Here is a 27,034-nt window from a genome sequence, read left to right as displayed (position 1 = left end):
TAGATTGAATGCATAATGTACAGACAAAGGTATGGATGTGAACATAGTTGAGGTAAACCTAGGCATTGAGTGACAATGAGATAGGTATTGTCTCTACAGACATTAATTAAACCAGGTGAGGTCACCTTATGTGTGGGAGGTGGGACAAGAGGGTTAGCTGAGGCATATAGAGCAGGGCTGGAGGCTCTACAGTGAAATAAGACAATAATCACTAACCAAAACAGGTATGGCATATCAAGAAGCTGATTAAACAGCATGATCATTAAACAGGTGGACCTTGTGATAGGGACAATAAAAGGCCACATGACTGCAGGAATGTCCACCAGAGCTGTTGCCAGAGAATTTAACGTTAATTTCTTTAACATAAGCAAACTCGTTTTAGATTATTTGGCAGTAAGCCCAACTGGCCTCACAAGTGCAGACCAGGTGTATGCCATCGTGTGGGCAAGCGGTTTGCTCTCAACAATGCCCAATGGTGGTGGTGGGGTTATGGTATGGGCAGGAGCCAGAAACTAGACAACGAACACAATTGCAATTTATCAACGGCAATTTGAATGCACAGCGATACCGCGATGAGATCCTGAGGCCCATTGTTGTGCCATTCATCTGCCTCCATCACCTCATGTTTGAGCATGACAATGCACTGCGCCATGTCACAAGGTTCTGTACCCAGTTCCTGGAAGCTGAAAATGTCCCAGTTGTTCATGGCCTCCATACTCACCAGACATGTCACTCATTGAGCATGTTTGGGACGCTCTGGATCAACGTGTGCAACAGCATGTTCCAGTTCCTGTCAATATTCAGTGACTTCGTACAGCCATTGAAGAGAAGTGGGACAAAAATTCCACAGGCCACAATAAACAGCTTGATCAACTCTAAGCGAAGGAGATGTCGCGCTGCATGAGGCAAATGGCAGTCACACCAGATACTGACTTGTTTCTGATCCACTCACCTATCTTTTTAAAAAGTTGTGACCAACAGATGCATATCTGTTTCCCAGTCATGTGAAATCCATAGATTAGGGCCTAATGCATTTTTCAATTAACTGGATTTCCTTATATGAACTGTAACTCAGTAAAATCTTTTAAATTGTTGCGTTTATATTTTTCTTCGGTATATGTTACAATGTGCACTTAACTAATGTAATACATACTCATGTTAAGATACAGGAAGGAAGAAGGATCTTTCAGAGTTCTGTTAAGAATTGCAAATCATAAAGGATCTTGCTACTGTACTGAACTTGCCATAGTATCAAACTCTAGAACATAGCTTTTTACACAAAAAGACAAATAACTTGTTTCAGATTATTTATCATTGAAAAATGTTGCATAACAAAATCATTTATTTGATAAATACAGGCATTTGACAGAGTATTCTCAAACAAAACATTAAAAACACAATCAACCATTCATTACATGACAAGCACAAGTAAACAAGATTTTTATAAAAACACTAAAAAAGACACTTCCCTCAATCCATGATATTTACATGTTTGCATATTTCTAAATACTTGATTTTCATAACAATTATGGATAACTTAAAAGCAAAAATACAGGCAGCTTTAGACTCATACAGAACTAAGTCTTTCTCAGGAGCAAAATAGCCCAACTCAAAACAAACCTCATTTATTAATTTCAGACCCAATCAAGTAATTTTGGTTGTATTAATTAAAACTAAAGAGAACAGAACCAATAATTTGAAGTGCTAGTGGAGTAAGAGGTATGATGGTGAATATCAAAAGTAAGTTCCTAGTGGTCTTTTCACCACTAGGGTAGGGTCAACACATACTGTCATAGAAGATCTCACAGGATGTGAAGTCTGACCCAGTAATAAATAAGGTATGGCATGATGTCTTGGTAAATCACATTTTGAAAAAAGGTTGTGTGTCTAAACCAATACAATATACAGGGAAATAACAATTTTGTACATGAAACCAAAATCACAAACAAAAATCAATGTCACAAAGCATAGCGCAAACTGCTCTGAGCAAAGTCAAAGGCCATGCAGTGTATGTATGTGTATAGTTGGTGATCATTACAAAATAGAGCTTAGCATCTGTTGGATAAGACTTAGACTGGCGACGGCTTTCATTTGTCCCAGGACACACAAAGTACATGTATGGCTGTCAATAACATCAGATCAGCACCAAAAGAAACATACTACATATGCAGTCAATGATAATTCAATTCACAATTATATCTCAGGAGGAAGTATTTCAGATATACCCTCATCTCTTTTCAAACAGACTCAAATGTATCCTTGCAGTGCTTTTAGCACTATTAGTGCCATTATTCTAAGGCAGTCAGTCCATTAAATTTACTGTAAACTGTTCTTTTTGACAGCCAAAGGGATGATCAGTTGTCTGTTTGCAGGTCATGGCTAAACGTACCGTGAAGTAGCCAATCCAAAGGTGGGATGAAAGATGGTAGTGCAGAGGTCAGGTAGTCATCAGTGCGATGGCGACATGTTTTGTCTTGTCCCAGAGTGTGACTCCTTCCCACCAAACACAGACACCAAACACAGACATATGCACACCAAACACAGACATATGCACACCAAACACAGACATACAACAAACCAGCACTATATCGACCCATCATGGCTAAGAGTCTTTGAGCATGTTGATGTGTGCGTAGATCTTAAGTGCAGGTCCCAGTTTAATATTCATGGCACTCATAAGGTGGTCCTCTTTCAGTAGGAGCATGGCTTGTCCATCTATCTCCTGCGAGCGGAACTCATCTGCTATCTCCTGGCAGCCTAGGAAGAACAAGCCACAGTGAACCAGTTAAATAATGCTGCTACTCTGTGTTATCTATGCAGTCACTTTAATAACTCTACCTACATGCACATATTACCTCAAACTGGTGCCCCCGCACATTGACTCTGTACCGGTACCCCTCCGGTATAGAGTCTCGTTATTGTTATTTTATTAGGCTCTTTAATTACTTGTTACTTTTATTTCTTATTCATATTTTTTAAAACTGCATTGTTGGTTAGTGTAATGCTTATTTACAAGCCCCTGAGGTCTACACCTGTTGTATTTGGCGCATGTGACTAATTTCAAAGACAATTCATGAGCACTGTCTACATTAGACAATCCACAGATTAATGAATAAACTTTTTTCATCCCCAGGGGGGAAATAAGCATACTATCACTACTACAACATACCTTCAGAAGAATGTAGTAATGGTGTAGGCCTAACTAAATGCACAAATATACACTGCTCAAAAAAATAAAGGGAACACTAAATAACACATCCTAGATCTGAATGAATGAAATATTCTTATTAAATAATTTTTTCTTTACATAGTTGAATGTGCTGACAACAAACTCACACAAAAATGATCAATGGAAATCAAATGTATCAACCCATGGAGGTCTGGATTTGGAGTCACACTCAAAATTAAAGTGGAAAACCACACTACAGGCTGATCCAACTTTGATGTAATGTCCTTAAAACAAGTCAAAATGAGGCTCAGTAGTGTGTGTGGCCTCCACGTGCCTGTATGAATCTCCCTACAACGCCTGGGCATGCTCCTGATGGTCTCCTGAGGGATCTCCTCCCAGACCTGGACTAAAGCATTTGCCAACTCCTGGACAGTCTGTGGTGCAACGTGGCGTTGGTGGATGGAGCGAGACACGATGTCCCAGATGTGCTCAATTGGATTCAGGTCTGGGGAACGGGCGGGCCAGTCCATAGCATCAATGCCTTCCTCTTGCAGGAACGGCTGACACACTCCAGCAACATGAGGTTTAGCATTGTCTTGCATTAGGAGGAACCCAGGGCCAACCGCACCAGCATATGGTCTCACAAGGGGTCTGACGATCTCATCTCGGTACCTAATGACAGTCAGGCTACCTCTGGCGAGCACATGGAGGGCTGTGCGGCCCCCCAAAGAAATGCCACCCCACACCATGACTGACCCGCCGCCAAACCGGTCATGCTGGAGGATGTTGCAGGCAGCAGAACGTTCTCCACGGTGTCTCCAGACTCTGTCACGTCTGTCACATGTGCTCAGTGTGAACCTGCTTTCATCTGTGAAGAGCACAGGGCACCAGTGGCAAATTTGACAATCTTGGTGTTCTCTGGCAAATGCCAAACATCCTGCACGTTGTTGGGCTGTAAGCACAACCCCCACCTGTGGACGTCGGGCCCTCATACCACCCTCATGGAGTCTGTTTCTGACCGTTTGAGCAGACACATGCACATTTGTGGCCTGCTGGAGGTCATTTTGCAGGGCTCTGGCAGTGCTCCTCCTGCTCCTCCTTGCACAAAGGCGGAGGTAGCGGTCCTGCTACTGGGTTGTTGCCCTCCTACGGCCTCCTCCACGTCTCCTGATGTACTGGCCTGTCTCCTGGTAGCGCCTCCATGCTCTGAACACTACGCTGACAGACACAGCAAACCTTCTTGCCACAGCTCGCATTGCCGTTCCATCCTGGATGAGCTGCACTACCTGAGCCACTTGTGTGGGTTGTAGACTCCATCACATGCTACCACTAGAGTGAAAGCACCGCCAGCATTCAAAAGTGACCAAAACATCAGCCAGGAAGCATAGGAACTGAGAAGTGGTCTGTGGTCACCACCTGCAGAACCACTGCTTTATTGGGGGTGTCTTGCTAATTGCCTATCATTTCCATCTGTTGTCTATTCCATTTGCACAACAGCATGTGCAATTTATTGTCCATCAGTGTTGCTTCCTAAGTGGACAGTTTGATTTCACAGAAGTGTGATTGACTTGGAGTTACATTGTGTTTAAGTGTTCCCTTTATTTTTTTGAGCAGTGTATATACACACTTGTGTGTGTGGGTGTATATGTAGACACCCCTTCAAATTAGTGGATTTGGCTATTTCAGCCACACCCATTGCTGACAGGTGTATAAAATCGAGTACACAGCCATGCAATCTCCATAGACCACTGGTTCTCAACCCCGGCTCTGTGGATCCAAAGGGCTGCACATTTTTTTTTCTTTTTAGCACTACACAGCTGAATCAAATGATAGTCATCAAAGTCAGCTTTTGATGAGTCTTGAGTCAGGTGTGTAGTGCTAGGGCAAAAACAAAAATGTGCACCCCTTTGGATCCCAAGGACCAGGATTGAGAAACACTGCCATAGACAAATTGGCCTTACTGAAGAGATCAATGACTTAGGATTCCACCTTTGCAACAAGTCAGTTTATCACATTTCTGCCCTGCTAGAGCCGCACCGGTCAACTGTAAGTGTTGATATTGTAAAGTAGAAACGTCTTGAAGCAACGATGGCTACCACAAAGTGGTAGGCCACATAAGCTCACAGAACGGGACCGCTGAGTGATGAAGCACGTAGCAACACTCACTAAAGAGTTTCAAACTGCCTCAAAGCAACATCAGCAGAAGAACTGTTCATCGGGAGTTTCATAAAATGGGTTTCCATGGCCGAGCAGCCGCACACAAGCCTAAGATCACCATGCGCAATGCCAAGTGTCGGCTGGAGTAGTGTAACGCTCGCAACCACTGGACTGGAGCAGTGGAAACGCATTCTATGGAGTGATGAATCATGCTTCACAATCTGGGTTAGGCGGATGCCAGGAGAATGTTACCTGCCCCAATGCATAGTGCCAACTGTAAAGTTTGGTGGAGTTGGAGTAATGGTTTAGGGACGTTTTTCATGATTCGGGCTAGGCCCCTTAGTTCCAATGAAGTGAAATAATGCTACAGCATACAATGACAATCTAGATGATTCTGTGCTTCAACTGTGGCAACAGTTCGGGGAATGCCCTTTCCTGTTTCAGCATGACAACGCCTCCGTGCACAAAGCAAGGTCCATACAGAAATGGTTGGTCGAGATAGGTGTGGAAGAACTTGACTGGCCTGCACAGAGCCCTGACCTCAACCCCATCGAACACCTTTGGGATGAATTGGAAAGCTGACTGCAAGCCAAGCCTAATTGCCCAACCTCATTAATGCTCATGGCTCACTAGTCCTAGTGATTTTAGAATGATGTTCAACAAGCAGGTGTCCAAATACTTTTGGTCATGTAGTGTTTGTATGAGACTGACCTGGAAGGGAGTGGATAAACTCGTAGACTTCTTCTACATTCCACTTGGTGGAGTCGTTGGGCAGGAAGTGCTGAGTGAGGAGTGGCAGCTCTCTGGCTCGGGGGGCCTCTTGGTCTGAGCCTCTCCCTGCCTGGTGTGACAACGCCTGGGGTGCTGTGGGACCTGAGCTGGCTCCTGACAGGGGTGACGGAGGCTCCTCATAGCTGGACATGTCTGAGCAGGGGCTGGACTCCTCCTGGCTGGGTTGGGAGGGGAGTGGGGAGGACACTGAACCTCCCTGAGTCTGCTGAGGTGTAGGGGAAAGCTTCTGTAACATAAAACCCATGAGTCAGCCCTGGTGTCACTGAGGGGAGCATGTTAATTCACAGGAGAGCTGTCCTGTCAGTGGAGAAGTAGGAGAGGATCCTACCTGCTTCTTAGGTTCGACACTCTGGCGGCAGCTGTTGTGTGACCTTCTGCGCCAGCGGTTGGATGCTTTGCTCCTCTCTGGACGGAAGAGGCCTATCCGCTTAGTGCACCCAACATTATACCTATTCCACCACAACAACGATAATAGCTGTTATGGCCACTACCATCCCAAGACAACACTACTGAGAAGCTCTGACCGAGGGATATAACCCAGTCAAAGCATAGAAAAATGGCCCATCAAATGTGACTTACCTTTTCGCACACACCATGGAACAGAACCGTTTTGACCCCTTGAATTTGTAGGCAAAGTCCACCCAGCCACAGAATTCACATCTCAGTTTGGGGGCATCTGAATCCTCTTGGTCTTTTAATTCTGTGTGCAAATCAAAATAGTCGATCAACAACATCTCTTACAGCTGAATTGTTATTATTTAGAAAGTCCATTATGGGGTTTATAGTCAAATAACATGCCTTTAATCACTCCAGCCATGATCTCCCTTACCTTGAGGGGTCAGCTCCTCTGTCTCAGAGTCTGTGGTGTTGGTGGGGTTACTAACAGGGGTCTTGTCTGGGTCAGAGGAGAGCTGTTCATGCAGCTTCTTTGGGCTGTCCATCATTACAGGCAACCGCTCAATCTGGTTAAGACAGAGGGTGACACATGAATGCTACTCTTTCCAAGCTATGACAGTAATACTACAATGGCAAACTTACCATGCAGTGTCCATAAGCTATAATAAAGCCTGAGAAAAGACATGCAGCAAACATCCACTAGGATGCCATCTTTAATCGATAAGTAAAACAGGCACCAAAAGAGTCACTTAAGTGTGTGTATCAACATTTTGCTCAGAATGATAATACTGGGAAGGTGGTCTTAACATTTGTGCGCCTTCTTTCACAGACATCTCTGTATACACTGCTTTGGAACTACAGTAGGCTACTAGAATTCATTACTAAGTTAACCAATAGAAAGGCATTACCCTTTATCATTGCTTAGCACGGTAAGTGCAGTTGTATGATTGTTTGTTTTTATTGCCAATAGGGACATGCCCCTGTGGGAATGCACTCGAAATGGTGACATGTTGCTTACTGGTAGCTGCTAAGGAGTACCATGGGAGAGGGCACTTACAGGGAAGGGTTCAGCACCCTCCTGGATGACAAAGCCCTCAATGACGTGGGTGAGGACCTGGGGCTTGACGATGGCCTGGGGTGGCTTGTTCTCTCCATTCTGGGGGGTGCTGCCGGTCACAGTGGGTGCCTCGTTCTCATTTCCTGATGTCATGGCTGGGGGTGGTGTCTCAGGTGCAGCATTCAACCTCTTGGTAGTAGGGACTCCTGCCAATGACAAAACAAAGCAGTAGTTAACACATTGCATAATTTTCAATTATGTGGCCAAAGTGTGTACTCAATTTTTTATAGTAGATTAATTTGATTTCACTTTAATTATGCTCAAATATTTATTCAGATTATGTAGTTAACGTTCTCTGCTGTACAGTCGTTTTAGTACTCAAGCAAATTTGCATCATATACTGTATCTATCATCCACCTGCCAAATCATGTGCAAAGGGGTCCACTTCGAATATCAAGTGTTTGTAATATCACTCACTAGACGCGTATTATAGTTACTAATGTAAATTGATTACGATATCAAAATATGAAGAGAAAACAAACGGCTGTCAAAAGTAATTCGAGTCCAAAACATCGCTCATTTTTGACCGGTCGACCACTAGTTTGCAATTTTCAAAGCAAAAACACGTATGGCTACGGTAAACGAGTAACGTTAGTAGTTAGCTATGAATGAAAACAGCAGACGATTCGGTAGCTACTTGCAACAATGATAAACATTTTCAAAGTACTGCAAAAGTTAAACTGTCCCATATCAAAAGTGAAATAACAAGAACTCGCTCACCAAACGTATTCCTGCCCGCTTCACTTGCGCTTTAATCCGATTCAATACAAAAACGCGCTGTCGCCTGCCTCTCTCATTGAAAGCGAGAATCCAGTCAACTGTACAAAGCAGGCAAGACAGAGCGGAGACGCTCGCTCGACCCAGCCCTGCTCGAATTGTGAGAGGCAGGCAGAGCTGAAGAATGAAATACTTGAATAAGGTACCGCCCTTTTTTTCTCTCTCCATAGACAGGTACTCTGCTCATATATACTCAGCAAAAAAAAATAAAAAGAAACGACCCTTTTTCAGGACCCTGTCTTTCAGAGATAATTTGTAAAAATCCAAATAACTTCACAGATCTTAACTGTAAAGGGTTTAAACACTGTTTCCCTTGCTTGTTCAATGAACCATAAACAATTAATGAACATGCACCTGTGGAATGGTTCTTAAGACACTAAATTAGGCAATTAAGGTCACAGTTATAAAAACTTAGTACACTGAAGAGGCATTTCTACTGACTCAAAAAAACACCAAAAGAAAGATGCCCAGGGCCCCTGCTCATCTGTGTGAAGGTGGCTTAGGCATCCTGCAAGGATGCATGAGGACTGCAGATGTGGCCAGGGCAATACATTTCAATGTCTGTACTGTGAAACGCCTAAGACAGAGCTACAGGGAGACAGGACGGACAGCTGATCGTCCTCGTAGTGGCAGACCACGTGTAACAACACCTGCACAGGATCGGTACATCCGAACATCACACCTGCGGGACAGTTACAGAATGGCAACAACAACTGCCCGAGTTACACCAGGAACGCACAATCCCTCCATCAGTGCTCAGACTGTCCACAATAGGTCGAGAGAGGCTGAACTGAGGGCTTGTAGGCCTGTTGTAAGGCAGGTCCTCACTAGACATCACCGGCAACAACGTCGCCTATGGGCACAAACCCAGCGTCGCTGGACCAGACAGACTGGCAAAAAGTGCTCTTCACTGACGAGTCGCGGTTTTGTCTCACCAGGCGTGATGGTCGGATTCGCGTTTATCGTCGAAGAAATGAGCGTTACACCGAGGCCTGTACTCTGGAGCGGGATCGATTTGGAGGTGGAGGGTCCGTCATGGTCTGGGGCGGTGTGTCACAGCATCATCGGACTGAGCTTGTTGTCGTTGCAGGCAATCTCAACGCAGTACGTTATAGGGAAGACATCCACCTCCCACTTGTGGTACCCTTCCTGCAGGCTCATCCTGACATGACCCTCCAGCATGACAATGCCACCAGCCATACTGCTCGTTCTGTGTTTAAATTCCTGCAAGACAGGAATGTCAGTGTTCCGCCATGGCCAGCGAAGAGCCCTGAGCATGTCTGGGACTTGTTGGATCGGAGGGTGAGGGCTGGGGTCATTCCCCCCAGAAATTTCTGGGAACTTGCAGGAGCCTTGGTGGAAGAGTGGGGTAACATCTCACAGCAAGAACGGGGAAATCTGGTGCAGTCCATGAGGAGGAGATGCACTGCAGTACTTAATGCCGCTGGTGGCCACATCAGATACTAACTGTTACTTTTGACCCCCTCTTTGTTCAGGGACACATTATTCCATTTCTGTTAGTCACATGTCTGTGGAACTTGTTCAGTATATGTCTCAGTTGTTGAATTTTGTTATGTTCATACAAATATTTACACATGTTAAGTTTGCTGAAAATAAATGCAGTTGACAGTGAGAGGACGTTTCTTTTTTTCTTTTCTTGAGTTTACTATTCAATTTCCACACATTAAAATAGAAACACTTCACTTAATGTTGACATATACATTTCTGGTTCTTCTCACATCTATAATCTTAGCCCTGAAAATTCATAGGTCTCAAATCTATCTGAATAACTGCTGGCATACAGGAACCACTATACAAATGTAGGTCTTGTGGCCCAATGTTGCAGACAATTCTTGCAAACCATTTCTCTTTATATGGCAACATACTATACTGCACATTTCTTGGTATGTCTGTCGAAAGATGCACAATAAATACCATGGACTCCATTAAAACCAGGAGCAGTTGGCTATTCTGTAACTTTGGGATATGTTCAACCACTCAGCAGGCTCTGAATGTGTTGCAATCTGTTCCAAGCAGACAGCCAGTGGTCTTGCAGGCCTTACCGCTCTATTTTTAGACATCAAAGATAACTGTATGTTTATTTTGAACAAGTGGAGCACCTCAACTATGCATTCACACCCAAGCATAAAAAAAGAGCCTTGTGGGTTTACATTTTTCATTTTTATAAGACAAGTAGCAATAAAAATGAAAGCTCTTAATATAATCTGCATGTTCAGCATTTTGAATGGGCCTTAGTGTGCGAGTGTAAGACTACCATCATAAAACACAGATTATTTTCCATTTGAGTGAAAGATAGATGGATAGATACACACATTTTCCTGACCACGATAATTTGACACATCTATCATTTAACTTTCCTTGACTGGAACACTGTTCACTTCTCCTCAATGGTCCCATTGGGGATGATCAGACAAAATTCTTCACCCTGACTCAAAACGACGAGCACAGCTTACAATAAATAATAAGACAACAGATCTGCCTCCACACCTGGAGAGCAGTACATAGCAGAGCGACTGATCTTTGGTCTGGTTCTCCAAGGTTGTAATTGGTTGCAAATATGATATGACAACAATAGACCCCTAGTTACAGTTCTGCCTCTAGGCAACATAACTAAGAAAGTGGGTGATAAAAACTTGTTAACTTATTAAAACCAAAAGTCCTGTTACCTTGTGGTTGGCTGATGGGCATAACTGGGTCAGTCTTGGGCTGCTCTGCTGGCTTGGTGGCTTGTGGTGGAGACGGGGCAGAGGGGGTAAATGGGGTGGGCTGCTGCTCTACACTGGGAGTTGGGCAGAGCTCCCTGACCACCAATGACTTTGGCTTCTCCTGTCCTTTACTGTCCTGAACCAATCGGGAAGCCTGGGAGCCCGTAATAGAATAGAGGAGAGAAGGGAGAAAGAGTTTAGTGAAACACAATATTTGACTATTGATTAGAAATTAATGATATAATGTATTTTGTTTACTGATTCATTGTATATTGTGAGAGAGTGATCCTCTTCCATTTCCATACTTCTTGTTGTTACTGCTGTGTACTCACCTGTGAGAGTGCTGGTTGTATCTGGAGGTTGATGGCTGTGAGTTGCACTGGCTGGGCTTTGGTCTGGCTCAGGCTGGAGTGGAGAGCATGTGGGCTGATGGTGGAGTGGAAGATGGTTGCCTGCTGGCTGGGTGTAGAGGGCTGGTGGTGAGAGGCAGGCTTGGGCAGCACAGGGACAGGGCCTGCCTGGCTGGGGGACTGGGTGACCAGGGAGGGAGTCTGCAGGTGGGGTTGGATGGAGGCAGTCTGCAGTAGCTGTCCCTGGGTCCTCTGGGAAGCATGGGTCTGCTGGATCACAAACTGCTGTTGCTTATGCTGATGGACCAGGGAGTGGGAAGGGTGTATCTGGGTGTATGCTGGAACAGAAATCGAGAAATAGGATACATAAAAAATCTGACAGTTAAGTCTGTACACAAAAGGAAAATGGACTCTACCTAACTCAAAAAACAATTGAAGAGTGGAATAATGTTTTGTTTCTTTACTCTCCTTTGCCATTAGTAGACCTACTGTTGGCAAAATGTAACATCAAAGAGCACAAGACAGACTTGCCCTAAACCGTTGTCAAGGTTTTGACTAGACATTACTCACTAATGTCTCCAAAGGGTCTATCATCACCTGACAGGGTTTTTGCTGACAAAATTACAACCAGGACCCATATCTTCCCAGAACCAATCAAATACTGTCATTTAGTGAAAAGTGCTCTACACACCAACAGAGTAGCCCCAGGCCAGACATGTGCAGGAGGAAAGAAAGAGTGCAATATAATAAAATAAAAAATGTTTAGCAGACGCTCTTATCCAGAGCGATTTAAAGGAACAATTAGGGTTAAGTGCCTTGCCAAGGGCACATAGACATTTTTTTTTTTCCGGCTCCGGGATTCAAACCAGTGACCTTTCGGTTACAGGCTCAACGCTCTTAACTGCTAGGCTACCTGCCACCCCGGGCCAGACAGATGCAGGAAGAAAGCAAGAGGGTAATAAGAAGCCAATAATCTATGACATGCTGTATGTAGTCATCTGTGAATCAATCCCCCAAACCTTCAGTTTCCCAAGCAATTTTCCCTAGGAAACAATGAGGTTGGATCTGGCCCTCATCATTACTGAAATATAGAGAAAGGGTTGTAAATGCATCATCTCTCCTAGGAGCTGTTAAGCTGTTTGTCTCAGGAGTAAGCCCTATGGTCTTACAGTAGCTTTATGATTTTAGTAAACTAAAGGTGTCTAACATTAACCTTTGTGGATCTCTTTTGATTATGGATTGATGCCAAATATATAAGGGTCCCACCCCTTATCTGTATATTTTGTGTGGGATAGGCTCCATCTGGTCTGAATGTTTCTCTGTAACCACAGTCTCTACCCTGCTGTGAAAATAGAGACCTTTCCATCCGGCAGAATTGCATGTCATTAGTTATTTATACCACAGGATCTGCTGGAAAGTGTTTGATTTTCACACGGCAAAACTCTATGTAAACCACAGCATGTGGTTAGCTATGGTTTCACTAAGTACAGGGTAAAGACCGACATCTTCCAGAAAGTATTATGATAAAAGCCCTGGACGGATACTCTCAATTACATGATAACACAGTAAAGTGTTACATTACATGATAACACAGTAAAGTGTTACATTACATGATAACACAGTAAAGTGTTACATTACATGATAACACCTACCACCCAGCCCTCATTAAGGATAAATAGAAAACAGAGGTTGTATAATAATGACTATCAATTCAGCAAATAGACCTAGCTAGCCCTTGTGTGAACAGATGAGTGGATTTCCCAACCGGTGCTCACCGGATACAAGAAACAGGAATCAGAGTCCTGCTTGACAGCTTTTTCAAGCATTTTAATGAGTAACAGAGAAATGTCTTGGAAGGAGAGAAAGGGGGATTCATTGAAATGCCTTTCTCCCTCAAGGCCTTGGGATTAAGGAGTGGAATGACTCAGTCCAGACCCCCCTCTATGGCCCCACTACGCTACCACTCCCCCATGCCTGTGTGTTGTTTCAGGATGTCTAGAGGAAATGTTTCAACAGCAGATCTTGGAAAATCCCTGAGTTTCTGCAATCGACTGCTGCTGCTTTAGTTTAGAAACCTCACCCACACATCAGTGTAAATCACTTTACACACATCTTAACACAACTTGAGAAAAACTACTCATTGGCCAGCTTATTAGGTACACCTGTCTAGTACCGTGTCGGACCAACCTGTTGCCATGAAGGGATGCACCTGGTCAGCAACAATGTTCAGAAATGCTGTGGCGTTGCTCAATTGGTATCAAGAGACCTAACGTGTGCCAGGAAAACATTCCCAACACCATTACACCACCACCGTTGACACCAGGCAGGATGGGGCCATGGACTCATGGTGCTTATGCCGAATCCTGACTGCCATCAGCATGACACAACAGGAACCTGGATTTGTCGGCCCAGGCAATGTTTTTCCACTCCTCAATTGTCCAGTGTTAGTGATCTCTTGCTTCTTCTTGTTTTTAGCTGATAGAAGTGGAAACAGGTGTGGTCGTCTGCTGCAATAGCCCATCCGTGACTAGGACCGACGAGTTGTGCGCTTCGAGATGCCATTCTGCACACCGCTGTTGTAATTTGCCTGTTTGTGGCCTGCCTGTTTGCTTGCACAATTCTTGCCATTCTCCTTTGACGAGCTGTTTTCGCCCACAGGACTGCAGCTGATTGGATGTTTTTTTTATTTGTCGCACTATTCTTGGGAAACCCTAGACACCATCATGCTCGAAAAGCCCAGGAGGCCAGACCTTTCTGAGATACTGTAACCGGCGCGCCTAGCACCGAAGATCATACCACGCTCAGTCGCTTAGGTCAGTTTTCCCCATTCTAACGTTCAATCGAACAGTAACTGAATGCCTCGATGCTTGTCTGCCTACTTTATATAGCAAACCACGGCCACATGATTCACTGTCTGTAGGACCGAAACCATTTTTATGAACAGGGTGAGGTACCTAATAAACTGTGTACATGTCAAACATATCTATACTAATTGTGTTTTAAGTGCTTGTAATGGAGATTCTATGTATGGGTACATGGAAGCACTCAAGGGCTTGGTGAATTAACAGAGAATGGGGAGATCCTTTCAGGTGTACTACACTCAGTCCAAACACATAAACAGATGCTTAGCTAAAAACCAACTTAAAGCTATGCTTCAAATCACAAAGACAACTGAAGAGAAGACTTGACACCAGGGCCAGATTTCTTTGTTGAAAAAAATGAAAACCACAGTGCAGTTAGCAGGGGCATAGAACTAGACTGTTAGTCTGGAAGGTAGTCTTTGTGGGGTTTGATGCGGTGCTGTTCTGTGGGTGTAGTAGGGTGCTGGGAAGACTTGTCTGCCAAGGAGGAGGTGATGAAAAGACTAAAGTACACAATGAACAGAACAGCTGCTTCCAGCCAATCCCTATTCAAGGGAAAACGAGCTCCTGTCTGTGGTAGGAATAGCAGACACACTGCTGCTCCCACAAGATCTGCTCTCTTCTTCTCTCCGATGGCTCAATTACTACTCGGTCCTAAAATAGACGGCAACACAAACTAGGCCTATTCCTATGCTGTGTTCTCTCACAGCATGTTGAAAGTAAAACTGCTTTCGACATTTGTTATGTAGCCTATTATTATTATTATTATTATTATTGAGGGGTAGATTGGACTTGTGTTTCATTGAAGTATTTCCATCTTCAAAATTACAAAATTCTGTTGCCTAACAGAATAAAGGCATCCGCATGCTTCAGAACCGAAATAGTTTGGAAAAGTTTGTGCATGTTACGACAACATTTTGTGACGTTTTGGTCTTTTTCCTTCGGCTGTTCAGGCACACACATCTTTCTGGAGGCAAGCCGAAATTCGGAGCCGAAATCTAAGCCCCGTCGTCGGTGATTGGTCAACAGTAGGGATTCTTCAATCGTCTTTGTTGTCATTCAACAAAGAGACCACTTGTTTTCATGCACATTTTTTATAGAGAAATACTGCACCAAGCATCTTAAGTTAGATGTAAAATTGTGGGACTAAGATCTCCTCGGCAAAAACGTAAATTCATGACAGATTTCTTGCGTTATCATAGATTAATTCAGAGGGAAGTGTATACTGGCTACGGTGTCTCAAAAGGGACAAAAAGTACTATTGACACTTTTCCCCTCATTTTTCAAGCAAAGGATTTTTTAAGGGGGTATGTGATCACACTCGTTCGGTTCGACTAGCCGACTTCGGCTAGCCGAACTGAGGCATGCAGATACCTTAGAGTCCATTGAAGAACCAACATATATAATGAATGACCCAGTTGATGCCAGTGCATATAGAATAAGATGGTAGAGCAGGGACTTATCGCAGGGGTATCCTTCATTCCAATAAGTAGCCCATACTAGAGAAATGTGAAGTTTGCTAATATAGGTGATCGTTAATGGGACAATTGATGGCTACAACCATCAAACTTGTAATATTAGTTTAAAGGATCATTTAAAACAAATGTGGTGCACATTAATGTTATAAACTTATTGTTCTATTTATCACATCAACTCAGGCTATGGATTTTTGTCACCCAGCTGTATAAATTGAAGCTTCTTATCCAACCCTAAACCCCAGTCCACCGGGCAGGCACCACTGCTGCTACCCCATCTCCCTCTTGTCTCATCCACTGTGAACTGACAGAATACTTCTCACATCCCCAGGGCACACCTGTCTGTTCCCCATGGCCACTGCCATGGCAACCCATGTTAATTTTATAAGTGTATGTAGCCAGATTCATCCTTCCTTTAGTTTAATCAGAATCCATTACTTAAACAAAGCGAGACAAAGACACAGTTGTGCAGTCGCACGCTCAGCTAATCCATCCAGTCTGGCGTACGGCACAACACACAAAATTAACCCATGCAGTGCTTAGCACACGCACTCTCTCACACACATAATCTGTTCAACTGCTGGCATATACACAGCCATTCTCTGTGACAAAACCACCCAGCTGCTGACTTTCAGTCACACAATAAGTGGTCTAAAAAGATGCATCTGTGGCACAGAGTAGGTGTTGGGCGGTATCCAGATTTTCATACAATTTCTGTACCGTATATGGTATTACCGGGAGTGCACACAAGGGGCGTTATTTCTTTTTTTTACACACAAAACAATTTAGGCAACAGGGAGCTCGATCCAGGGGGGGATTGAATGTCTCTGCCGTAACGAATAAGCTTTATCTTGACATCTAGCCACTTGACATCTAGCTAGCTTACTACAAACAGTCACAGGGGCAGTGTATTCAGTGTCATCAAGGAGCTCAGCAAAATGATGCCTTCTCACAACAGCCAGTGGATTTAGTGATGCTGGACAAAAAAACAATACATAATTTCAGCAAACCTGCCTAAATCTCCAAGCGGGGAATGGGTCAACTTCATGAAATAATATGAAAGCCAGTGTCTGTAGAAGCTAGTGAATGTTGAGTTGATACATACCTGGAGTGCTGAGAGGCTGGCCACTCAAAGCTGTGATGCTGCGACTCATGTTTATAGCGCACACCTCCGTCACAATGCTCTCCCCCTTCTTGCTCCCATCTAAGGGGACGTCGGATGAGCTGCCCTTCCCCCCAGAGCCCCGGCTCCCCTGGCTGGGGTTTTTGAGCAGGGGAGAGGGCTGGATGGCGACAGGGGTCTGCTTTAGGCTGAGGGCCTGGAGGTTGTGTGTTTGAAAGGAGGACATGGACGCCCCCTGCTGGCTACGGATAGCCAGGTTCTGGACCTGAAAAGACACAGAGGTCAGGTGCTGGAGGCAATGACACATGGCCTGGGGCAAGAGAGGTGGGGTGCCCCACAGTCAAGTGTCTCCAGAATTAGTGAGAAATGCACTTTTTTAGACTGAATTAGTTATCACAGCATAACTGTAAACATAATGCATCTGCTATCCACCTGTATGAATTATAGTTCACTGTGCTGATATTACATGCCATCTAGTGCAGTTACTACAGCAACTCTGTGTGTATGGTATTAGCCTATAGTTGAGATAATAATAGGGTACCTGTGAGGGGGCAGACTGTTGTCCAGAGGACTGCGTGGAGCTCTCAGACTGGACTGCAGTCACTGTGGCCGTAGGTGTGAAGATGAGCTGGGGGGACAAAGGAACAGCACGGCCTAGGCTCCTAGCTACTTGCACAAGGTTGCTTTGCTGTGCCTGAAAATCACACACCAACATACAGTACCAGTAAAAAGTTTGGACACACCTACTCATTGGGATGTTCTTTACTTTTACTATTTTCTACACTGCAGAATAATAGCAAAGACATCAAAACTATGAAATCATGTAGTAACCAAAAAAGTGTTAAACAAATTTGAGATTCTTCAAAGTAACCACCGCCTTGATGACAGCTTTGCACTCTTGGCATTCTCTCAACCAGCTTCATGAGGTAGTCACCTGGAATGCATTTCAATTAACATGTGTGCACTGTTAAAAGTTGATTGTTGATTTTCTATCCTTCTTAATGAATTTGAGACAATCAGTTGTGTTGTGACAAGGTAGGGGTGGTATACAGAAGATGGCCCTATTTGTTAAAAGACGAAGTCCAAAGTATGTCAAGAACAGTTCAAATAAGCAAAGGGAAACGACAGTCTATCATTACTTTAAGACATGAAGGTTAGTCAATGCGGAACATTTCAAGAACCTTGAAAGTTTCTTCAAGTGCAGTCGCAAAAACCATCAAGCGCTATGATGAAACTGGCTCTCATGACAGGAAGACACAGAGTTACCTCTGCTGCAGAGGATAGGTTAACTGCACCTCAGATTGCAGCCCAAATAAATGCATCACAGAGTTCAAGTAACAGACAATTCAACATCAACTGTTCATAGGAGACTGCGTGAATCAGGCATTCAAGGTCGAATTGCTGCAAAGAAACCACTACTAAAGGACACCAATAATAAGAAGCGACTTGCTTGGGTCAAGAAACACAAGCAATGGACATTAGACCAGTGGAAATCTGTCCAAATGTGAGATTTTTGGTTCCAACCACCGTGTCTTTGTGAGAAGCAGACTAGATGAACAGATGATGGTTCCCACCATGGAGCATGGAGGAGGAGGTGTGGTGGGGGTGCTTTGCTGGTGACACTGTGTGATTTATTTAGAATTTAAGACACACTTAACCAGCATGGCTACCACAGCATTATGCAGCGATACACCATCCCATCATTTTTTTTTCACAGGACAATGACCCATAAAACACTTCCAGTCTGTGTAATGGCAATTTGACCAAGAAAGAGAGGAATGGAGTGCTGCATCAGATGACCTGGCCTCCACAATCACCCGACCTCAACCCAACTGAGATGGTTTGGGATGAGTTGGACCGCAGAGTGAAGGAAAAGCAGCCAACAACTGCACAGCATATGTGGGAACTCCTTCAAGACTGTTGGAAAAGCATTCCTCATGAAGCTGGTTGAGAGAATGCCAACAGTGTGCAAAACTGTCATCAAGGCAAAAGGTGTCTACTTTAAAGAATCTCAAATATATTTTGATTTGTTTAAATTTTGGGGGGTTATTACACAATTCCATGTGTTATTTTCTAGTTTTGATGTCTTCACTATTATTCTACAACGTAGAAAATAGTAAAAATAAAGAAAAACCTTTGAATGAGGAGGTGTCCAAACTTTTGACTGGTACTGTATATGTAGACAATTCCTCCATGGGTTTGGGCACAGAAAATAATACTGTAAGCAGCTGGTTTTTCTCTGTCACTTTCTTTCACACTCACTCTCCCCATGCATCATCTGTCCAAAACTCTTTAAAAAATGTGAAGTAATCAGACTGAATTGATTCAGTTTGAGATGCAGGACAACCTTCCTACTACACTCCTTCCAACAGTGGTGACACAAACAGCACACACAAACACTTCCATCACACTAAGCCTCCAGAGGTTTGGCTAAGCCAGCTAGTGTGTGCAAGTGGGCATGCTCCTGGGGATTTACCATCTGGGCACGCAGGTACATATGAGCCTGACTGGCAGTGAGGGTGGTGGGGCTGGACGTGCTGCCCAGGAGCACGGCCTGCTGGGAGATGCTGCCGGCTGGGGCGGAGCTAACACTCTGGGTTCGGCTGATCAGCTGGGCTGCAGCCGGGGACGTGGTCAGGTTAATCTGGGGAAAGGACAGAGAAGACAGAAAGGATTACAGAACATCACCAACAACAAAAACATTACACATCTATGAACCCGGCCCCTAAGTTACTAGACATGACTCACTGCACTCACTGTGGCCTGGGATGATCCTGTTTGCTGGGATGAAGTGCCATTTTGGGTGGAGCTCTGCCTTCCTGCCGCAATACTGGCCTGTGGCATGACAGGTGAGAACAGTTAGGGGATCAACACTTACAGTATATTTCTCTTAATCTGAAGATAACTTCAGAACCCTAACCCCAGCACTGACCTTATCTCACGTCTTTGTTAAAATCCTAACACAGCTTGTTGGCGGCCTGTTTAATTCGCCAGTTTAACAGTCTCTTGTGTCTCCAGTGCTCACCTGCTGTACGGCGGCTAGGCTCTGGAGCTGTGCATTGCTCAGGTGCTGCTGCTGGAGGGCTGCTGTCTGCAGCATGAGGTGCTGCTGCTGCGCTGCGTACATCTGCTGCAGGTACTGCGCAGCCGTGTTGGGCTGCCGGTGCAGTGCCTGCTGGATCACCTTAAGTACACATGGAGAAAGAGACAGGTTGGGGTAACATTCTCAACAACAGGCTCTAAAAAGGACTTTTACTGGGTTGGAGTAATGCTCTGAAAAAAATAAGTCCCAATTGCACTGTTTTTACTGAGCCATTGAAAAGCAGGTATGGGAGATTCCTAAGGTATATTGGTCCCCGTTGCAAAATGTGCTTCTCATGTAGGGAGAACAGCCTCACTCCTGCACATTGTAATGGACTTATTTGCATCCTATGCTCACCCCTATGGCCTTGAGCACATATTTTCTTCAATCTTCATGATACATTTTTTTAAATTTTTTACCCCTTTTCCTCCCCAATTTCGTGGTATCCAATCCAAGCTACTATCTTGTCTCATCGCTACAACTCCCGTACGTGCTCGGGAGAGACGAAGGTTGAAAGTCATGCGTCCTCCGATACACAACCCAACCAGCCGCACTGCTTCTTAACACAGCGCGCCTCCAACCCGGAAGCCAGCCGCACCAATGTGTCGGAGGCTACACCGTGCACCTGGCAACCTTGGTTAGCGCGCACTGCGCCCGGCCCGCCACAGGAGTCGCTGGTGCGCGATGAGACAAGGACATCCCTACCGACCAAGCCCTCCCTAACCCGGACGACGCTAGGCCAATTGTGCGTTGCCCCACGGACCTCCCGGTCGCGGCCGGTTACAACAGAGCCTGGGCGCGAACCCAGGGACTCTGATGGCACAGCTGGCGCTGCAGAAAAGAGGGCGGAGATTGTGATGAACATCCATTCACTTCTCTCTTATTGAGCCCAAATGACAAGCCTTGCACTGTTAAGTAGGCCGGTAGTGACAATGCTGCTAGTTCCCTACGGGCAGATGAGCGCATGCATTAGAAAGAAAGGATAGAAGAGACCTAAGATCTGTCAGTCACCCTTTAAGAGGAGGTTAAACTGAGAGCCTAATCCAAGCTGGGTTTCACATTGGTCAATGGTCAAATAGCAGAGGACAGAGCCTGGAACCATAGAAACCCTGATCTGCTGTCGTCAGTAATGATAGATTACATGATGCCAGTGTACTACATCAAATAACAATGCGAAAACATTATTAAATTGCACCTTTGTCTAAATGTAATAATAGTTTTCTTGTTTATTATAAGCATTGTAGTAAATTCCATAGTGAGCTTAGTACAATACTGGCCGATGTACAGTGCATGCATGGTTTAACCAGCAGATGGCAGTAGGGCAATGACAATTTCATTATTGCAGGGAACGCAAATGGTGAAAACGGTTTATGCAAAACATGTGTATGTGGGTGTGTGTCACACTGGACTGGCATGTTTTTTTTTTACCCTGAAGTTTACCTGAACCGTCTGCCTGTCAGGAATCCCGCTGTACACAGAGATCTGAGGCACAGCCTGTCTTCCTGTGCTGTTGCTGCTGGTGGTAGTGCTGCTACTGGTCGTACTGGTACTGGTGGCAGTGGCTCCAGTGCTGCTGGCACTAGAGGCTGGAGGCCCCTGCTCAATGTCCATGGTGCCCTCTCCTCGTTTGGCCCTTCCCCTGCTGCCCTTTGGACAAGCTCTCCTGAACCTACAAGACAGGAAACAGGGACGTTAAAATGAAGCCATAGTGCTCAGACATATTGGGCCATGTTCATGACAGTCACTATGTAAGCCCACTCAGTATAACTTAAGAAAGCATCCCTAAAGCCTATAAGCATGTATAAGAATGACATTACGCTCCTAAGGCGATATACAATGTATCATTGTGTATACATACTTGTCTTATTTCAGTATGTGCTAAAATGAGACAGAATGGGTTATTTACAGGTGCAGGAATGCAGGATGTCCATATAACATTAGTGAATGACGAAAATACCAAACTATGTACACAAAACAAAAAGGAAATTGAGTTACAAATATGTTTTTGATGAATTAACTTTAAGATCCCTAGATGGCTAAATACAAATGCATAAGCGACATGGCACAGCTTACAATGACATTGTTCATTAGGAATATAGCCCCTCTTTGTTTCACAACCTCAGCAGACTGAAAACAATTCAATTGCCTATCCCTTCCCTGAACAATGCCTCTTGGTCCAATAAAAGGGGTAAATTAAACTCAGACTTCAAAACAGGTGAGCTTCAAGTATCTCAATTTTAATTATAAACATTAAATTGTAAACAGGAAATATCTCAATGTAGAGCTAATATTTAGACCTTCAGTATTCATATTTACCAATACACATTCAATAAACATAACTGCCTGAATATGACCTGCCCATATTTTTATTTAGCTAGCTAATGTTCTTTATACTGTGTAACATCGTTGTTAATGTCTAATGTCGCTATGAAGGCCAAGCAGAATTTGACACAAAATGTCTAAAGGGAACGTATTATTAAAGACTTTCCAAAAGTGGATCTGTTGTTGACCCACTTCTTCTGTTTACCTCATGTCAAAATAAAACAGACCCACAATAATCCAACAGACACACGTTTGGAAAGTATTTTTATTAATATGTTCCTTTAGATATTTTGTCTCCAATTCCCCGGTTATAAGGACCAACCATCCAGACCACCGGCAGAGTAAGTTGAAATTGAATTTTATATAACTTCTGGCTTCCTGCCGTCTGTTAAGGTTTTTTTGCAACCCAATTCCCAACAACGCTAGTGTCAATATACCAGCGTTGCTAAAAGCATCTTGCAAGGGTGATGATATGCATACTTGGCCTGCATAGCGATTTTACACATTAACATGGTGTTACACAGTATCAAGAACACTAGCTAGCTAAATAAAAAATGAGCAGGTCATATTCAGGTCCATGAATGGGGAATAGAGGAGAATGAGTAAGTTAGGAAACTAGATAACTAGCTGGCTGCAGTCCACATCGTTACAGGCCCCATCACACTCAGGCGTGATGCACCGATGCTATCTCTTGGACATCAGCACGCAAAAAGCTATTGTCAAAACAGGAAAGCTAGCTTCACGTCCACTGTGTCACGAATGTTGAATACAATTCCACTTGAACTTATTCCGCCGATTGCCATGCGGTTGGTTCTTATATAGGGTGGAATTTGACAAAATAACCAAAGGAACTTAAATAAACGTGGGTTTGCAGCAGGTGCATTGCATATCACCTACTCTCTGCTTCAACACATGTCAAAATAAAAGTAATGCACGTGCTCCTTATGTGCGCAAGCAAGCGATAATTTGTGGGGGACTTTTACTTTGACAGAGGAAGAGAGTGCAGCAGACCCACGTTTGGAAAGTTGGTTTATTATTATGTTCCTTTGGATATTCTATCTCAAATTCCGACCTATATAAGAACCAACCCCATGGACAATAGGCAACTTAATCAGACAGGGGACGTGTAGGTTTTCATCAATACAAATGCCCGTAACTATCACACCATGCGTGAGCTCTCTGGTGAATGAAGGCCGTTTTGTTTTTGTATTGAAATTCATAACAGAGAAGAGGAACTGAGTTTCAAGGGCCTTTTAAAAATAAACTAACCCCACGCCATTCTCAGATTACCACAACAATAGCCCACTTAATTCAACATGTCTAATGGTGAGCATTAAATCCAATTTGGTAGTGGCAGAAAAATGCAAGTTCTGAAAGATAATGAATTCCAGTGACATATTTAAGTGAAAAAAGGGTGTATCTAATCACAGCTTGACTGACAACATAAGGACTTAAATGACAGTTAAAGTACACCTATACTGTATCTACTCCAATCACTCTTTTATTAGACTTTTGGCTGCTGAACCCTTTCTGTCTTCAATCTTCAACATGTGAGAATGAACAGATTAGTAGTTGACTCTAGAGCATCCCAGTGATTGACGTCACCCTAGTGCTCTGCTGCCCCATTAGCAGAGGAAGTGAGGTTCAGTAGACTGAGCAGATGAGATGGATGGGCTGAGAGAGCAGAACAGCTGACGGGGTTAAGAACGCTGGGAGGAAGGTGGACTGGGAAAGAGAGAACCTAGGGATGAGATTGAGTTTTTGGAATGTATTGTGGATTTTGACTGTGTGAGTGGTTGGGGGAGGGTTGTGATGGAAATAATTTAATAAGATCTTTAACATCGATGCTGCAATTCCTAAGCTATTTTCTCTCCCCTCCTTTTAATTCTACTTTCAGTGGTTCAGGCATAGCTGTAGCATACAGTGCACTGTAGGTTAAGAAACATTGAGTGATGGCAAACCTCGCCTTGTTCCACCATAAGGTCTGGTACTGTGTATTACAACCTCATGCACAACCAGACGAACTCCAACACACAGCATCATACAGTTACTGGTTACCCATGGCTATACAATACAAAAGCATTATGCTGCCAAAAATTCCAATCATTGAGAGCATTATTTCACATCTGGATGTACCCCCTATAATTAAGGCTGCTCCAGAGAGAGAGTTATGCCTGACATCTAGTCTGGTTACACAGGGATTTTGGATCGAACAAAGCATTGTTCTCTTCATCATGGTGTAGGGAACAGCCTCGGACTTATTGCCTTTTCTGGCAAACCTGCTGCCCCTGTCTCTCCAAGAGGAATCACTCATCCATCAGTCATGGAACCCTACTCCCCCACAACTGGCAGGCAGCAGGAATCCTGTACTGGGTCGCATTGGTGAGAGCACAGGGCTAAACTAGGAGTGGGCTGTATCGCACACCAAGTCTCTAGACACAGAGATATAACAAATATGCTATTGGATTCATAGGCTTGCTCTTGTCATTCCAGACCAAAATGAGAGTCTGGTGTCAATTTGCATTTGTCTCTACAGAGCTAAGAGTGCAGTAAGAGCAGTAGCCCCCATCACTTATCGAGGACCAGGACGGTTTGTGTTGACACAAATTATTTATATTTATATATATACACACACACACACACACACACCACAAAATGCATTAGTCAAATTATCAGGATCAATATAGTAAAAGAGCACAGCTAATGTACATCAATGGCTTTTAGAAAGGCTTTAAGGGGTGCTGCAGAGACAACGCCCCCAATGCTCCTACCTCCTCTGGGCCCCCCAGCGTGTTGCGGGAGTGTGATGCCCCATCCCCCGGGACCCTGGTCCTGTAGGATGCTGCTCCTCTTTGTCTGCCTATGTCTGTGTGGTGGATTCAAACATTAGCCTCTCTCTCTCTCTCTATCCCCTACTAACACTCTGCTCCCCATCCCAACATCAACACAGACACAGCCTGCCAACCAGGCCTTCCTCCTGATTATGAGGTATCCTAGCGACAGTCAACTGGGTGCCTATGGAATCCCAGTGCAGTGCAGTATGCTGATTGGTCAGAAGGACCCTCTCTAATGAAGATGGTGATAATGATTTCACCCTCTACCCTCCCCCTGCCAGAATACTGAATATGGTAGCATGAAGCCTCGGCCATATAATAGCCAAACCATCACCAAAATCATATTGGATAAGCACAAAACTAAATCTGTAAATGTATAGAGCTATCTATTTATTTTAGAGAAAATGTTATTCAATCTGTTATTATTGCATTAGGACTTTAGTTAGGCTATAACATATCAGTCTATAAGCATACATTGTAGTCTACACATGAACATTCAGGATAGGGTCATATACAATGCCTTCGGAAAGTATTCAGACCCCTCGACTTTTTCCATATTTTGTTACGTTTCAGCCTTATTATAAAATGTATTAAATATATTTTTTCTTCATAATTTACACATAACACCCCATAATGACAAAGCGAAAACAGGTTTTTAAAACAGAAATACCTTTACATAAGTATTCAGACCCTTTGCTATGAGACTCGAAATTGAGCTCATGTGCATCCTGTTTCCATTGATCATCCTTGAGATGTTTCTACAACTTGATTGGACTCCACCTGTGGTAAATTCAATTAATTGGACTGGATTTGGAAAGGCACACACCTGTCTATGTAAGGTCCCACAGTGCATGTCAGAGCAAAAACCAAGCCATGAGGTCGAAGGAATTGTCCGTAGAGCACCGAGACAGGATCGTGTCGAAGCACAGATCTGGGGAAGGGTACCAAAAATATTTCTGCAGCATTGAAGGTCCCCAAAACACAGTGGCCTCCATCAATCTTAAATTGAAGAAGTTTGGAACCACCAAGACTCTTCCTAGGGCTGGCCGCCCGGCCAAACTGGGCAATCGGGGAGAAGGGCCTTGGTCAGGGAGGTGACCAAGAACCCGATAGTCACTGACAGAGCTCTAGAGTTCCTCTGTGGAGGAGAATCTTTCAGAAGGACAACCATCTCTGCAGCACTCCACCAATCAGGCCTTTATGGTAGAGTGCCCAGACGGAAGCCACTCCTCAAAAAACGCCTGCTTGGAGTTTGCCAAAAAGGCACCTAAAGACTCAGACAATGAGAAACAAGATTCGTTGATCTAATGAAACCAAGATTGAACTCTTTGGCCTGAATGCCAAGTGTCACGTCTGGAGGAAACCTGGCACCATCCCTACGGTGAAGCATGGTGGTGTCTGCATCATGCTGTGTGGATGTTTTTCCACAGGCAGGGACTGAGAGACTAGTCAGGCAAAGATGAACAGAGCAAAGTACAGAGAGATCCTTGATGAAAACCTGCTCCAGAGTGCTCAGGACCTCAGCTGGGGTGAAGGTTCACCTTCACACAGTACAACGACCCTACGCACACAGCTAAGACAACGCAGGAGTGGCTTCAGGACAAGTCTGAATGTCCTTGAGTGGCCTAGCCAGAGACTGGATCGAACATCTCTGGAGAGACCTGAAAATAGCTGTGCAGCAACACTCCCAATCCAACCTGACAGAGCTTGCGAGGATCTGCTGAGAGGAATTGGTAGAAACTCCCCAAATACAGGTGTGCCAAGCTTGTAGCGTCATACCCAAGAAGCCTCGAGTCTGTAATCGTTGCCAAAGAAACTTCAACAAAGTGCTGAGTAAAGGGTCTGAATACTCA

General features: G+C 44.2%; 1 protein-coding gene across 12 annotated transcripts in view; it reads right to left on the bottom strand.

Moving 5' to 3' along the window:
* Positions 1-1,307: 1,307 nt before the first annotated feature.
* Positions 1,308-27,034, bottom strand: part of LOC110494475 (polyhomeotic-like protein 2) — a 95,568-nt gene continuing 69,841 nt past the window's right edge. For 2 of the 12 annotated variants that reach the window (XM_090205947.1, XM_021569574.3), the window contains exons 2-15: positions 21,466-21,694; positions 19,969-20,127; positions 19,701-19,778; positions 19,420-19,587; positions 17,485-17,637; positions 16,926-17,208; positions 11,467-11,822; positions 11,096-11,288; positions 7,572-7,777; positions 6,948-7,080; positions 6,698-6,818; positions 6,447-6,567; positions 6,038-6,344; positions 1,308-2,757 (exon numbers count right to left, since the gene is read on the bottom strand). In XM_090205947.1, coding sequence (XP_090062073.1) covers positions 2,603-2,757; positions 6,038-6,344; positions 6,447-6,567; positions 6,698-6,818; positions 6,948-7,080; positions 7,572-7,777; positions 11,096-11,288; positions 11,467-11,822; positions 16,926-17,208; positions 17,485-17,637; positions 19,420-19,587; positions 19,701-19,778; positions 19,969-20,127; positions 21,466-21,636 — 2,604 coding nt within the window. In that variant the 5' untranslated portion in view covers positions 21,637-21,694 and the 3' untranslated portion in view covers positions 1,308-2,602. Of the gene's footprint in view, positions 2,758-6,037; positions 6,345-6,446; positions 6,568-6,697; positions 6,819-6,947; positions 7,081-7,571; positions 7,778-11,095; positions 11,289-11,466; positions 11,823-16,925; positions 17,209-17,484; positions 17,638-19,419; positions 19,588-19,691; positions 19,779-19,968; positions 20,128-21,453; positions 21,695-25,118; positions 25,214-27,034 lie in introns of all 12 variants that reach the window. The other 10 variants (XM_090205952.1, XM_090205951.1, XM_090205944.1 and 7 more) reach the window with 9 other exon arrangements.

The sequence above is a fragment of the Oncorhynchus mykiss genome, chromosome 17 (assembly GCF_057628025.1).
Source record: "Oncorhynchus mykiss isolate SJ-2025 chromosome 17, ASM5762802v1, whole genome shotgun sequence".
NCBI lineage: Eukaryota > Metazoa > Chordata > Actinopteri > Salmoniformes > Salmonidae > Oncorhynchus > Oncorhynchus mykiss.
Note: the sequence above shows the minus strand (reverse complement) of the source record. Positions and strands in the feature narration are given on the sequence as shown.